Source organism: Polistes fuscatus, unplaced genomic scaffold (genome assembly GCF_010416935.1).
Source record: "Polistes fuscatus isolate 324 unplaced genomic scaffold, CU_Pfus_HIC Scaffold17, whole genome shotgun sequence".
Lineage (NCBI taxonomy): Eukaryota > Metazoa > Arthropoda > Insecta > Hymenoptera > Vespidae > Polistes > Polistes fuscatus.
This window is the reverse complement of record NW_025113075.1, coordinates 1,378,251-1,394,916: the sequence shown is the minus strand read 5'-3', so window position 1 is coordinate 1,394,916 and position 16,666 is coordinate 1,378,251. Positions and strand designations below refer to the sequence as shown.

General features: G+C 31.9%; 1 protein-coding gene across 1 annotated transcript; it reads left to right on the top strand.

Moving 5' to 3' along the window:
- Positions 1 to 603: 603 nt before the first annotated feature.
- Positions 604 to 16,065, top strand: LOC122515118. The gene is made up of 8 exons (XM_043632329.1): positions 604 to 1,167; positions 6,411 to 6,680; positions 7,176 to 8,087; positions 8,264 to 8,440; positions 9,550 to 9,799; positions 11,548 to 11,769; positions 12,150 to 12,345; positions 15,973 to 16,065. Exons 2-8 carry the CDS (start codon positions 6,438 to 6,440, stop codon positions 15,980 to 15,982), a joined length of 2,010 nt encoding a protein of 669 aa, XP_043488264.1. The 5' UTR covers positions 604 to 1,167; positions 6,411 to 6,437; the 3' UTR covers positions 15,983 to 16,065.
- Positions 16,066 to 16,666: the final 601 nt, after the last annotated feature.

Sequence of the window (16,666 nt, the reverse complement as noted above, 5' to 3'; positions counted from 1 at the left end):
AGTCATACATAGCAAGGCGCGGAAAGAACTTATGGGACAACCTAATATGATAAGTATGAGCATGCGTAGGTAAAATAAAATGTTTCAAATATCCTTTCTATTAAATAAAGAAAATATTATCTTTGAATATATCGAAAGTATTTTCAAAAATGCAAAATTCTAATCGTTTATTTGTTAATAAAATAAATTTTCCATGAATTCCTTTCTATACGAAGGAGAAAAAAAATAATTAAATAAAAAATACGATAGTAATATCGAAGATATTTTTACATATATATAAAATATGATAAAAATGAGCTCGCGTGCAAGTAAAATAAAATCCTTGAAACATCCTTTCTATTAAAAAAAAATAAAATAGTATCTTAGAAGATATTAGATAAAAAAATATAATATGATAGAAAGAACGAGTCTGCGTGGGTAAAAGAATATTTGTGATATTTTTGTTTTCTATATTGATAAATAAATACGAAAATAAAATAAAATAAAATAAATATATAAATGTTAGAGGAGTACGCGTAGGTAAGAATAAAATGATTTCGAGATATTGGAGAGGAATAATCGAAAGTATCTCGTAAGGTAAAGTAAGAAGTAGATGTGGTAGATGTTCTCAGGATGGATAAAGATGATTCGGGGGTGAGAACGAGCTAGAGGGAGGGTCTGTACGTTTCGTGATACGCCCCGCGTTATATGCTTGCGCTTCTTCGAACGAACCGTTCAGTTGGATTCAAGCCGCGAACGAGGTAACTTCTGTGACGCGAAATCATTTTAACAACAAAAGCTTTATTTCCTTTAACAACAAACTCTCCTCGTTATTTGATTATTCGGAAGAAAATAAAATAAAAAGAAATAAAAAGAAAAGAAAAGAAAGAAATAAAGAAAAATCGTAATTGTTCTCACGTTACGAAACATATCATCCCCTGCTTCGATCAGAATTTAATCTCGTTCGATCTAATTGATATTGACCTTGAACGTTATTTCGGTTCTTTATAGTGAAATATTTCTACGTAAGGTTTTTAAGTGAATTTTACCCAGTGACGTTGTAAACACACGGTAGATAAAAGAAAAGAAAAAAGAGAGAGAAAGGAAAAAAAGAAAGAAAGAACGAATATAATAATTCACCCCCGAGACAGCATGAATCCCAAACTTCGTTCATCTTTTTACTCGGAGGTGAGAGATTCCGAGTTTTATTCGAATTTTTATTTATTTTTTTCTTTTTTTTCTTTTTTTGTTATCGAAATGGATTGTTTACGTTGTATCTCTTTTAATAATTATATTGTCAAGTATATTAACGTCGCAATATTAAACACCTTCATCGATTGTTCTACGTTAGAAAGTTCTATGTTTATCTATGATAATGTTTTAAAGTTATTTTATCGTCACGTGAATAAACGTTTACGTGTTTTCAACACTGATCGTATCTTTTTTACTCTTCGCAGTTATGTTTTATTTTTTTCGTGTTTTCATGTATTCGATAATCTTTTAATTAGGAATTGTGTATTCAAGAAAAGTAATCTAGAGTATCCGTTTATTTAGGAAAGAAATAATCGATATTTTGTCATGACAAAGGGACAAATCAGAATGTTGAATTATAGCAAAAGGGGTTTTTCATTTGTTGCAGAAAATCAACGAATATTGGATCGTTGCATATTTTAAAACCGTTCGTTTCAATCAAAGTTAATTTAGTTTAAAAATAAACGTATTATAAACAACAGGAATGGAATTAAATGAAAATACGTAAGAGGGGAAATAGAGAGAAAATATCTTCAACTACTCTCCTTATAATCAATTATTTTTCGTATAATAATAATAATTATTATCATTATTAGCGTGCTCTTGTATTCTCATACGTATACAGAAATATAATTGTACCTTTGGGTCCGCTTAAATGTACAATTAAATTTCTGTATAAGCATAAGAATACTCGTGTTTTATACGTATAGCTGTTAAATACCGTTCTTACCATTTTAAGAACATTAGCTGTGATAATTATCGAATAACCATAACCGTTAATCGCATCTTATTTACAATTAATTTTATTTAATTGAGTGCATGCGTTTTACACCTATTTAAAATTGTTCTTGGAAGAAACAATGGTATTACCAGGTTCAACTATGATATCGATTACGATGAGGTATGATTAAAACTAACGTTGAGAACGGTATTGTTACCTTGATTGTTATTTTATTTTTAAAATACATGGAAACAGAGGAATTATTTGGATTCATTTGCTTTTCTTTTTTTTTTACTTTTTTCTTTTTTCTATTTTTTTTTTTTTTTAATTTACTTTATCCTTCTCGTTTTTTATGAAAAAAAAAAATAAAAATAAAAAAACGATATGTATCGTTAAAACGAATCGAGTTAATGTTTTACGATATGTAATAAGTGACGGTGATGATTGTTGCGTGCACAAATGAAAAACCCCAAGCACGCACGCAATGCTTTGGTAAATTTAACGTTTTGCCTTGTTTGCTTCTCGGCAAAAGGATAAAATCATTTTAATTGATAACCTTTGAAACACGTCGCTTTATTTTTATCGAAACGCAAAATTAAATGAACCCGTTGTTATTATTTGTTACTTTTTTTTCTTTCCCTCTCGTAAGTGATCTTACATTTGCGTTAAGATACAAATTTCTTCGCATTGTTTTATTTCATTATTCATGATGCACTGAGAGAGATCCAAAAAAAAAAAGAAGAAATGTAGAACTATCCATATTAATCATAAAAGAAAAAAAAAGAGAAAAAGAATACGTAATTTTCTTTTAATTAAAAATATAAAGCGTACGATTTTAATACGAGAGAATATATACGAAGGGGTGGGTTGGAAAAATTTGAGCCTCAATCAAAACACAGCAGGAGTTTTATTTCCTTTTTCTTTTTCCTTCTTTTTTTTTTTCTTTTTTGTTAATTAAAGTGATATTGATAGACAAAAAATGATTTTGACTATGTTAAATTTAATATTTTTCAACCCACTCACTTATATATATATATATTTGCATAAATATATACATAAATGTACACATATATATTGAAACTATGAAAAATATTGATAATTAATTTTGGATCTTTTTTCTTTTTTCATCTTCTTTTTTTTTTGTTATTTTTGTCGAATAAATATGCGGCAAGTTTGAGATGATATGAAAGATAAATTATACTAAAAGGTTCTTGCAATTTCTTAACTCTCTCTCGTTTATAAAGACGCGTTTGGTTTTCCAGCTTCTTCCACTAGATTGCAAGCCTATGCACTCATAAAGTTAGATCGTATTTATAGGTAAATGCAGGTCACCGACTTCTTTCGTATCAGAAATTAATCATACGTTAGGAGATTTATATCTTGCAGTATGGTTGGATGTAAAACATTAGTTCCGCATGTGTATGTGGTTGGGTACAATGTATATCATCACGAAAACTTAACTATGACATCGGGTTTATCGCTTGATAATTTTCATGCTCTCACGAAATTGCACGAAAACAATTGCACTCAAGGTGCATGCACGGTGGACATATATAATTTCGTATTTTACACACACACACACACACATACACAAATATTACTTTCTCCAATTTTCAAAATGTTTTTATTTAATTGTATCCTACATTTCGTTTTGTTTCCTAGAAACTCGAATTACTTGTACAATTTTTGTTTTCTTTTTTTTTTGTTTCTAAAACACCTCGCAAAGTTTTAGGGTTTTTTAAAAGTGTTACAAATTTTGTCGGGGCACGTTTAACTCGAAAGAAAATTCTTTTTCTCGCGCGTTTACTCGTAATAATAAAATATTTCAATATTATCAAGTTTTACACACACGAAGAAACAACTTTACGGAAAATATGTTCTAAATTTTTAGAAATTTTTAAAACAAATGTACACAGTGGATAAACAAAAAAGTTAAATTTCTTGCACGTACCTCCTACGTAACTGAATATTTAAATCTTAACAAAAGTTATCCAGAGCAATTTTCGTTCCGATTAATTTTATATATTTATAAAAAAAGAACAAAAAAAAAGAAAAAAAAAGTAACTTTCAAGAAACAGAATTAGAAAGATAAAAAGCTTTCGTTTCGGCCATGACAATTTCACAGAAGGTGGTTGAATTTTAAAGAGAAACGATAATACAAGGGTTCTAAATAAAGAATCTCCTTCAAATTGTCTTTTTTTTTTTCCTTTTTCTATTATTTTTCCTCATTACAACACTCGCTCCTGTTTCTTTTTTTTCTTGCCCCGTTTCTTTGACTTCACTAACTTTATTACCTTCCTTTTTTTTTATATTCTTTCCCTTTTATTTTATATTTTTTGTTTTTTTTTTAAGTTAGAAAGCTCATATAACTGTAGGACTGTAGGGTAAAGTAGGTGGTTTAGAAACAAATGGATTTCAGTAATTCAACGAAAAGGATGATAAAAATGGAAATGTTTAAAGGAAGAAAGAAAGAAATAAAAAGATGATAGAAAATGGTATGAAAAGAAAGGTAGAGAAATCCGGTCATTGATCCGTACTCGGGTTAATGGAATCTTTGTCCGTAAAACCGCAGAGAATATTTTGGTCGTTCGATAAACGCCCACCGGAGTTTTTGTTTGGTCGGTGAGAGACAGTCAATGTGTTCATCCCCGATGCGGCTACAACCACATTTTACTTTTAATCATATTGTTTTGCGACGGTTCGATTGAAATCCAACGATATGCGAGAAGGATGGTGGTGGTGGTTCGTTTAACTGTTATCATATATAAACAATAACAAAATAATATCAAATAAATAATCCAACCCCTATTTTTTTTATTAATATTTTCTTCTTTTCTCTCTTTCTCTCGTACACACATTTTCTATTCACGTTTTGTCTTTGATTTATTTATTTATTTATTTAAACGCGTTCGGTTGAAGGATTTAATTTACAAACGATATTTGAATGATTGTACAAAATAAAATAAAAAAATAATTTGATATTTCGCGTTACGGTACAATTGGTGTTATTTTAAATAATCATACCGGGTACTAATAATTAGTGCAAAATACTGTAATAATTTGCATTCCTTTTTTTTGTACAAAAATACAAAATACAATTTCTGATTGATACGTAAAAATGATAAACGTCAAAGAAAAAGAAAAATAAGAGTAGTCGTAGATATATATATATATATATTAGAAAAGGTTGAATAAAAATTGGTTAGCAGGTTCAAGCAATAAATTGTAAGATGAAGCGACGAGACTTATGACGGTTGTCTCATTTCTAACCTTCCAGGATAATATAAGATTATTTCCACGTGCAGTGGTGCGTCGACGATAGAATAACAAGTCCCTTGGAAAAAGTGGTGGAAACCGAATGTCAAAACACAGAGTGCGTAGTATATCTCTCTTGAAGTTACATGTAGAGAAGGGTTTACAACGTGAGAGAGATATGTTACCAAGGGCTTATCTCCTAAACCCAGCAATATGTCATACAAGAATGCTTTGTACAAGGATATCGTTATCCCTGCTCCCACATGTAAAGTCCCATTCTCAATCCCCATAGCTATTCCCATTCCAATATTCCTATCACCTACCACCAATCATATCAACCCTAAAGAGTTTGAATGTTATCATTACAATGAGATTAGAATAGGAACCTATCCGTTTTGTGATAATATCAAATTTAATATTGGTTTGGGGATAAATAAATTTATTCGTATTTTCTTTAATCTCAAAGATATTTTTTTCCATATATTATATATTCCTCGTTGATTTAATATTATTCTGATTTTTAAAATATTGTCCTATCGATTTTACGTTTGTTTTACATTTTTTTTTTTTTAATTTTCTTAACTCTTTGTTTTTTTTTCTCTCTTTTTTTCTAAAGGGGATAATATAACATTACATTGTTTTCTCTTCTCAAGGATATTTAATTAATTATTTTCCTTGGACGTCATTATTATTACGGTTAATATCAGGGAAAAAAAGTTTGTTTCTTTTCTTGTCATAATTAGTAAGTTAGAAGCTGTATTACGATTGTAAGATTGAAGTGGTTTGCTTGATGGTATAATTAAAGAAGTTTATTGAGCGAATAAAACAAATTTTAAGTACTTTATAAGTGTTGAAAGTTTTCTAAGGTTTTTTATATTTTTTTGTGCGTTAACTTTTATTTGTAAGGAATATATACATATATATAAAATTAAAAATTGTTCTAGTGAATATAGAACGACGTTTGTAATTTGATATAATTATTAATTACATCTGAACAAACTTCTCTGGTTCACAGATATAACAAATCAATATTATTATATCAATTGAATTAATATTGATCAAAAAAAAAAGTATTTAAAATATTTAATAATGTAAATGTAATAAAAATAATCGCGATACGAGTGGACGAATTTTGATGTGGGTGAAAATAAAAAACAAAAAATAAAACAAACAAACAAATAAACAAACAAAATTATTGTTAAAGTTTTAGAATTGAGAAAATGTGTACGTGATGTTACACCGAAGCGCGTCGTCGCGACGCCGTAGGGCGTCACGAAGCGTTGCAAATTCGAATCATCCTGCCGGTGCATCACCAACGATTGCTAACAGAGGACGACGTGCAAGCGTAGCTACCGAAAAGCCGGATCTTTTGACTCAAATCAGTCCCTGCGGAACTATGGAAAGGCAGAAATCACCAAGAGGAAGCGTCGTACCGAATATAGCCCTCGACGTTCAAAATGATTTACCAGAAGAGGTTGTGTTATTTTACTCACCCCCTTTATACTTATATTTCACTTTGATAAGACGTGCATGCATGCCTTGCGAGACCTGATTTCCAAGAGAAAAATTGTTTTCCCCTTGTTTTAGAAGTTCTATCGAAATATACTACCCTACAGCTTGTTCTAAGAAACTTTTATTCTTGAGGGTTTTCTCACGGTACGATAACATTTGCCAAAAGTACATTTCCGTTTCTTCGATAACTCGAACGGAGTTCGTATTATCGTAAAACAAGAAAAAAAAAAAGACAAGATTTTTTTGTATTAACGACAAATATAATTGGAACACTTAGAAACGTTAATAATTTTGAAAATTGCGAATAAAATACTCGTCATTTGAGTAATACGCAAATAAAATAAGTTTAACTCGGGATAGACCCTTTAGAGTAAGAGTACGAAATAATTTATTGATATATGTAGAGACAAAATTAGAACACAATCTAAAGATTATATTTCTTTTATACAATTTTTAGGGAGGTGTCCGACGGATTTTACCAGATTTGGATTACGGTGGATCTCGTAACAATTTAACAGCAGGAGAGATAGGACGAAGTCCGCGTAACTCCTTGATACCGGAGGATTATTGCAGAAGTCCTCGTGGTTCATTGATACCGGATGTCGGTCGAAGTCCGCGTAACAGTTTAGTACCAGAAATAACTAGATCGGCGAGGAATAGTTTGACTCCGGATACGCCGCATAGTCCAAGACACTCGTTGGTACCGGACGTGGCCTATAATCGCAGTCCGCGTAATAGTCTGGTACCGTTGGGTAGTTCGAGGACATCGTTGATGGCGGAAAATGGGACGACTGGTCATTTAAATCGTAGTCCGAGACATTCCTTGGTACCCGATTCAAACAGAAGTCCACGAGGAAGCGTCGCCAATTTGGAATTTGACCGTAGCCCGCGTGGTTCGATTTGTCCAGAAATGGTTAGAACCGGAAGAGGAGGTTCCACGACACCGTTAGAAATCGATAGAAGTCCGCGTGGTTCGTTAAGCTCCGAATGCGCGAATCAGAGTCCGCGAGGTTCGATAGCACCTGATCCTAATAGGTCTCCGAGGGGTTCCATAGCACCGGATCCAAATCGTTCACCTAGAGGATCTATTTGTCCCGAGGGTAATCGGAGTCCACGCGGATCGATAGTAACACACGAACAAACCAATAGATCATCTCCTCGTGGTAGTATCGTTGTTAACGATTTGGAAAGGCATTTCTCGAGAAATATCGCAGTGGGCAACGACGAGGAAAACAGAAGTCCCAGGGGTAGTATTGCTCCGGAGGGTATCGATAGAAGTCCTAGGGGTAGTCTTGGTGGTGGACTCGATAGAAGAACTACCAAAAGCAATTTGACGTTGCAGGATCCTAGAAGAGCTTCCGCTATCAAGGTGAATTATTTATTTTATATACTTACTTACTTACAAGTTTCTTAACCGTGCTAAGATTTTGAACAATTCGTTAGAATTATTTAAAAATACAAAAAAATGTAATATTTGAGAATTCATTTTAGCGAGAAGAGATGTTTGATTTAATGTTGAAGAATTATAAATGTCTAAAGTTCAAGTTTCGAATGAATTTAATTGTCACAGGTACTGTTAGAAGCCGCAGTTCTTCGCCCTATCGTCAAAAGGATACAAATTGTAGTAGCGTAAGATCAACTGGGAACGGTGCTCAAATTAATCTTGCGTACGGTGGAAGTTCTTGGACGGAATCCAGGCGAGCAAGTAGTTCCGTTTCTCAGGTACGTAATTATTTACCTTTCCACTGGGAACGTACAGAAATGTTCCCAATCAATTTCTAATCTCTCACTACGATATCTCTAATTAGTTGAAAAACTCATTCGGAAAATAGAATCTTAACGAACTGACTACTGAAACGTTGAATTAATTTTTACAAATATTTCATTAACATTCTCAAAAAAAAAAATAACTATTTATTACAATTAAAATTACAAAATACTGTATAAATTTTTGTGGGGGTGGGGGGGTGGTTAGAAAAGAAAAAAAAATCGATTATGTCATCGCGTATGCGACATGCACACAGATTACGTATATGAATATTCATAAATGTTGTGTTGTAATTTTAGCGAGGAAAAAAAATATGAGATAATTTTAATTCGAAAGTTAAGCTTTAGGAAAAAGGATGGAAATAAAGGTGGGAATGTTGTGTACTGCATCATATTTTTTTTCGTAACATATTTTCTGTTAGATCCAGAACCGCGTGTTATGTGCGAGCTGTAGTAAACAGGTTAGTTCTTTGTGTTGTGTATGCCTTGGCAAGAATTTCGTTAGACGACAAGCGCTAGATGGTAACGCTGTTTACCAAATGCATTTTCTCGCCTGGGAAAAAGACTCTCGGTCGGTTGCGCTCTGAGAGCTTTGTTTTATACTGCTTTTCTCCTACATCCTTTTTCAATTCATCTATCCTTTTTCTTTTTCTTTTCTTTTCTTTTTTTATTCCATCTTTTCTATTTTTATGTCATCTCTCGAGCGTTGGCGGAATACCAAAATTAAAAAGAAAATGTTTAATAATAGTTTCTTCGACCTTTACGCGATGGATGAAAATGAAACAAAAGTCTTGTCGATGAAAGAATTTGTCGTTAAAAAAAGAATTACTAATTATAAAATATAAAATTAATAATTCATTCTTATCGAGTAAAAGGCAAAGCTCGCGAGTATTGGTTTTATGATTATTAGAAAATGATTAGATTATAATGAATATTTAAATCAAAGTTCGCATCCTGATTTGGATAGGACAAATCCTAAATCTTTCAGTTTTATCGGATCGCTCGTAAATGAAAGTATCGATGAAAAATATGAATTGGAAATGTATATGGAATGGGAATCGTAGTTTTCAGGTGACGAATCACGTCGATTGTGTGCCGGAATTATCAAAATTCCGGCGAAGGGTACTTCGGAGACCACAAACCTCGGAGTGGCGACCTACGGTTCCGTGGTCTTCCAACTGAAGGACGCCCATCTCGAGGCCAACGGCACGTGCGACTTTGTTCTTCGTGCTTTGAGGGTCATCAGCAAGACAATGATAGTAACCATTTGTCTTGCAATACTTTCTACGATGCCTATTCTCATGTTCATTCTAGGTAAGTTCTAATCTATCCTTATTTGTCTTTTTTTAACACCCCTTAACACCTCCAAAAAAATGTTTCCTCAATAAACGTTCTTTTTCAAAGAAGATATGCAATATTTGAAATAAAAATAAGTAGAAGAATAAGTGGAGGATTTTTATCGTTTGGAATATCGTTAGATTTATTTGAAGATATAATACTATCCGTCTTTAAAAACTTTCTATAGTCAGTTTAACTTATGTGCGTCTTTATACGTCAGTACGTATCATCGATGCTTCAGAGTTTGATTAAACAACTCGCTGCCCTATTCTTCGAGTTTATTTTTATTCAAATATGTTTGCGCGAAATAATCGAATTTTGATTGTTCCTTTGAAGAAGTAACTATCGTTTTAACCTTGTATCTGATAATTGAAATAATTAATTTTGATATTGATAATTGAAATAATTTTAGAAATGATTCCATTGAAAAAATTTGTCCAACGTTTGTCAATGAAATTCTTGTTTAAAGTATATCGTTCACATGCATCGACATTTTTGACGATCATAGGAAAAGTTTATTTAAAAATCTTCCAATCGTCGTTCAATACTTTAATCATTAAATCGACGACGTTTTGCGTGTTAAGCGACAGCTTTCGTGATCCTTCGTATTGAATGGCAGAGTCCTTTTGTATGCATGAAAGCAAAATATCTCTCCATCGATTCGTTCGAGAGATGGTGCAGTGAATATTTTCTCTATCGTGGAAAAAGAGTAGAAGGAAAAAGGAAAAAAAGAAAAAAGGAAAAATAGTCTGAAAGAAACTCGATCCTGTCAATAGTCATTTTACGTAAAGTAGAAAAACTTGTGTCTTGATTAAATCAAATGAAGAGAAAAAAAAAACAATTAAATTATATTCAACGTCACGTACGATTGTAATAATACTCCCCCGACGATTAAGAGGTTTTTCTTTTTTCTTCTTCTTCTTCTTCTTTTTTTGCATTACGACCACTAGTCGAAGTACTTTCGAAAAAAAAAAAAAAGAAAAAAAAGGAACGATAGTTTCGACGGTAGTTTATCCGACTTTAGCCGACACTCGGGAAATCTTCCGGGAGCATAGGGATCGAAGGATTAAATTATAGAGGACATCCGGCATCATTGCAAAGTTAATTGGCTCTCTTGGGGCTTTAAAGCACGCGATCCGATATCTCGTGACACGCCTACAAACAACCAAAGATACGAACGAACGAACGAACGAACGAACCTACGAATGAACTTACATATATTTGTGAAGTTTCTTAATCGTATATCTCACGACTGCGTGCACGGGCACGCAAATTCTTGATCTGATTTAATACCAAGATGATGTTCTCCCTTTCAATAGAACTAATACGAATTTCAGAATTTCCTAAAATCGATAGACTATAATATAACGTGTGCGAACAGTTGTTTGAATATGCATGACTCAACTGCAATCACGTTTGGATGGATAAACCCTTATCGTTATCCCAAATATGTAACTTTTTCCTACTTTTTTTTTTTCCACCTCCTAATTCTGATGAACGAGTACATTAAACAAGAATTTCTATAATATTCCACTATGACAATTTTCAAATCAAAATTTTAAACAACGATTTCACGTTATAATTAATAAGAAAAAATAGCACCTGTCTTTTTTTTTTTTTTAAACGTTGAAAGTTTTAGAAAAAAAATAAAAAATGAAAAGTTTGTTAATAATAGAATTATAAATATCGTACAAATTTATTGGTTAAGTTTATTTACAATTTAGGTTTGCAGTTCATCAAGGACTGCCCAAGGGAACCACACATTCCTGTCTATATGGTGGTCGGTGGTACTTTGGGAACCGTTAGAATGTTTTGGTCACTTTACTCTCAAATACGTTCTAGAAGACCGGAAGCTCTTACAGTTCCTAATACCAGATCTTATGTTTCACCAATGAAGTTGGCTTCAATAACCCTTTCGTGCTTCCTCGTCGGTTGGTTTGTTTTAGGTAAACTAATTCAAAGACAAGAGACTTTAATAGAACGACAATTAACGGAAGAATTAACGAACCATTTGAAAAACAATCAAAAAAAGTGGAGTCGATTAAATTTAACTACGTTTTATGATCATAACGCGTGTTTTCGATATTCCAATTTCAATCGAAACAAAATTGATATTTTCTAATATTTTATAAATTGTTTATTGTTCACATTAGATTAGTCATCGTGAATTCGCAAAATGATTGATCCGTTTTGTTTTCTCGATTTATTTCATTTATCATTTGAGTTGTTTGAAAAAAAGAAGAAAAGAAAAAACAAAAACTATAATCATATTGTCATTGTTTATTGGTTTTCCCGAGCATCACGTGGTAGGATTATTGTTTTCCAGGTAATTATTGGATACTGAGCATCGAATGGCCAGAATATACACCCTTACTTTACGATCCTGACAGATGGTGCCACAGAACCCTTTACATATTCTCATTGGTCCATCTTTGCGTCGTTTATGTAGTTATAGCAGTGAGCTTTTTACTTTCTCTCGGCCTAGCATTTTGCAGAATTTTCGCCTGTCCTTGGCCAGAAAGGTAAGTCCACGTAGTAGTAGTAGTAATATTATTATTATTATTATTCGATATTAGATCGTTTATCGATTATTTTACAATAAAATAACTCGTTCTCTTGATACGATTCAATGGGTATTTTTAAACGAAACATCATTTTCAATACTTAAGTTTAAAATTTTAATAATATGATACAAATAATATACTTACGAACAATTAATTGGAAATTATTTTAAGAATCATAAGAAAAAAATAGATTAAATTAATTGATTTTTGATTAAATAAATAATGAAAATAGGATTCGAATTAAGATACGATACTAGATGTTGCATAAATCGATCGAATGAAGGTACCTCTTTGCTTTCCAACCCTTTCCTTTTTTTTCTTTATCTTTTTCTTTTTCTTTTTTTAAGAAGTAAGCCGTTGAAAGTGGAAATTGATCGGACTTAAAGCTTGTCTCGACCTGATCGATATCAGAACTTCGTCCGCTTTTATGCTTTTTACGTATACATTTTATGCATTCAAGCATCGATCGTCAGACTAGTTTAATTGACATTCTTCACTCCTATATACATTTATATATCATTTATACTTATGCATATTTAAAGTGTACAATTGTATAAATAATTTGATGCATCTCGTAGATTCGTAACCACCACAAACGTTTGTCTTGAAAAGATATTATGTTTGTTTTTTTTCTTTCTTTCTTTAACGATAGTAATGATTTCTCAACGAGACGATCGTCAAATGTTTCTCGCAATAAATTTAAATAAGATTATAAAAAAGCTCGACTGAGAAATTTTTTTAATAGGTCTCCGAGTTTGTGGAGTGAATATTTCAAAAGGATTAATACTTTATTAATTCGTCAAGAGACTTAAATGGATGTGATGCATTATAAGAATAATTAATGTGTATATACTTGACCTAAGATCATTTGACATATAATTAACTGTTAGTAGCACTCGAGACGATCATAGCATAGTTCCCTTAGCTTATCTAAAGATCTGCATTGCATAGAACGTCGTGCCATATAAGTTCACCGTTGATGGTAATAATGGAGTAGAATTGTGTTCGCGAATCGGTAAGGACTAGTTTTCGTACGTGTAACAGGAAAGGAGGGGGATTGAAGAGGAGAAGGTTTTAAATTAAATATCGATCAGAACGAATTTCATCTCTCGTAATAGCGAATTCGACGAACGAACGAACGAATCAACGCGAAAAATCATTCGATGTTATTGCGTAGAACCTTTGAATAGAACGATAAGTCGATCGATGATCGATTAATTTTATTGTTTAGTAAAAATAAGATGAATGGAAAAGAAAAGAAAGGAAAGGAAAGTAAAGAAAACGCATCGGTTCGGGTTATAGTGAAATAAATCTCGAGACCTCGTTGATAATAATAATGCTTAATGTATTATACGGAATCTTCCCATTACAGGACCCTTTCACGACCCTTAACGCCATTCAACGATACACTTTTCTTTTCATTATTTAGGTCCGTCAGTAGAACAGAATAGAAATCGTGAAGTATCTAGCGTGTTATTGAGTTCAGCTTCTTTTCCTTTTTCTCTCACTCTTCCTGAAAGAAAGATCAAAATCGACGAATTTTCTATCGATATTTTTTCTCTATCGAAATGAATAAACGTTAGTAAGAGTGTCTCTTGTAGTTTTATGATTAAAATTAAATTTATTCGATCTTATTCTTTACTTTATACTCGTCTCGCGTCGAACTTAGGTGATAATCAAATTTATGTTAATAATAATTAGAAGATGAAGTTATAATACACTGTAGAAAAATATATCTTCATACTTGAAAATAATTCCAATAATTCCTTAAGGTATTACGTCCTATATATAGAAACACTAATCCAACTGATAAGTATTATACCAAGTGGATATGGTACATCGTTTGTCAATGTTGAAAACATTAATAAAATAAGAGTAAAAGTTTGATATATCGTTAAATGACGTATCCAATTAGTATCATACTATATTTACCAACCCCTTTCTTCATCAATCCCTTTATCCTACTTTCCAAAATAATTTTATACTTCTTGTATGGTTCGTAGCGTGTGAGATAAGTACATGGTTATGTGTTTCCCACCAACCAGCTGCTAGCTCATGCTCTCGTTTCCCCTTCTGACGTTTTTCCCTGGCACTATTGCGAACGCTCGATAATGTTTCGAGGGTAAGCACGATCGAAGAAAGTAAGATAAAAAGGGAACGCGAGAGAATGGAAAAAAGTAAAGTGATAGGGAGAAAGGGTTTCACCGAAGGGGAGGGGGTGGTAGCGATGATAAATTCTGCGAAGAGAAAATTGGCAAGAACGTCAGATGGATAAACGAAAATTGATCTGGTCGAATTTGTTGTTTTTCTTTTTGTTTTTTTGATAAATTCCTTCTCGCAATGATTACCCTTTATTTTTTGATTTTTCCATCTTTTTGTCGGAATAGTTTTTCCCTTTTCTTTTCTTTTCTTTTCTTTTTTATTTTATTTCTTCTTTTCTTTCTCTCTCACTTATCGAGCTTTTTCTCGTGTTTACAAATGTTATTTTATTCTTATTTTATTTGACTTCGGTATGCAACGTGCTATCTCCGTGCCCATGATGTCAGCGAAAAAAAAAGGAGGCCAACTACCAACACGTAAAAATAAATACACGAAATAAGAACACAGTTTTACGCTAAACCAACCCCTCCCCACCAACGACTATACTGTCGTTTCGTTTCTTTTCGTTGGAACGCTCGTTTTAAGCTACATTTTTATTTCCTTCGTATCGGGGAGAAATAAATTCACTATCTTTTCTTTTTTTCTTTTTTCTATTTTCTTGTTTCTTTTTTCTTCATCATCTCTTCTTCATATTTTTACTTATCTTTCTTTATATTACGTAATATAGTTTCTAGTGCATACATCTTTTTCTTCTTCTTCTTCTTCTTCTTCTTCAAAAACTGTTCATTAATCTTGCATGTTTACGTCGAAAATCCAACATGACAAATTGAGATTTATTAATCATTTTTATTTCACAATTTGACTCACTCGCGTCGTATTTAATAAAATGTATTAAATTATTATTATTATTATGTTTTATATATATATATAACTTTTCTTTTTTAGAGTATAACAAAAATGTTCATCAATCTTCAAAGTTTTGTACGAAAATTATTCGCGAGGACAAATTTTAATTTATCGCGTAATTAATGTATCCTGTTTATTAATTAAATTGTTCATCGATCATCAAAAGTTTTACGTCGATTATCTTACGATGGAAATTAATTATGTCCCATTGTAAATCTTTGTATTAGATCGTATATGCGGTATCGACGAAATTCATTGTTCGCCTCTTTATTGTTTTTAACGAGAATATATAATATCATGTTACATTTTTCAAATGAAAATTTTAACAACGTGTAACGAAAATGGTGTTATACGATGACATTGTAAAAATAAAGCGTCGTAAAATAAAAAAAGGGGAAACAAAAAATATTATTTATTATAAAATAAAAAATATACAAATGTGTACAATATGAAAATATGAATGTTCGTAAATTTGTAGAAAGATTTGTTTTATTTATTGTTGTTGTTGTTTTCGTCGGACAAATTTGAAACGTGTATTTTTAAAAATAACGCTCGATTATTTATTTGATTATTTTTCAGATACAAATAACCACGGCGTTCGGTTAGATCGAGAAACACTCGTGACAAGTTAATGGCGGGTAAGAGATACAAAGATCGAGATTTTAGTGAAAAGAAAAGATTGAAGATAGTGGAAGGAGTTGTTCTTGATGATGATGACGACGACGACGATGAAGAAGGGAGTTCAAACGAGCGAGGTAATGAGGTCGTACAAGAGGTGAAATATAGCAGCAAAGTACAATTTCGCGCGCCTGATATCATTGAATTATGAAGGAACTAAAGAAATGGATAGAAAATAATAAATCGACTCGTAGGCGGGGAGGGGGACGGAAGGGGTCTGCTTTATTTTTTTTTCTTTCTTTTTTCTTTTCTTTTTATCTTTATTTTTTTTTTTTATTTTTTTTCACCGATCGATCGTAACGCGAGCCAACAAGGGGGGTGGGGAAGGAAGGGGCCGGGGGAAACAAAATAAACGAGAAAGAAAAAATTACGCGAGTAATAATTTCAAACTTGTGCAAAATCCAAGGTATACTAATTAATGAGAAGAAAAAGCCAGAACTCGGGATGTTTTCCGTAAAAATGAATGGATTGCAAAGTTAACAATTAAAAAAAAAAATAAATCAAATATATTCGCGTTAATTGATTTCTATCTAATGTATAATCAAGGATTAATATTATTATTATTATTATTATTATTATTATTGACGATTTATAC

Bases quoted from the DNA above. Each gene is read 5' to 3' on its own strand.
- LOC122515118 (XM_043632329.1), top strand. From the start codon at position 6,438: ATGTTACACCGAAGCGCGTCGTCGCGACGCCGTAGGGCGTCACGAAGC. The intron at 8,441-9,549 runs GTACGTAATTAT...TGGGAATCGTAG, and splicing joins CAAGTAGTTCCGTTTCTCAG to TTTTCAGGTGACGAATCACG. The intron at 11,770-12,149 runs GTAAACTAATTC...ATTGTTTTCCAG, and splicing joins CGTCGGTTGGTTTGTTTTAG to GTAATTATTGGATACTGAGC.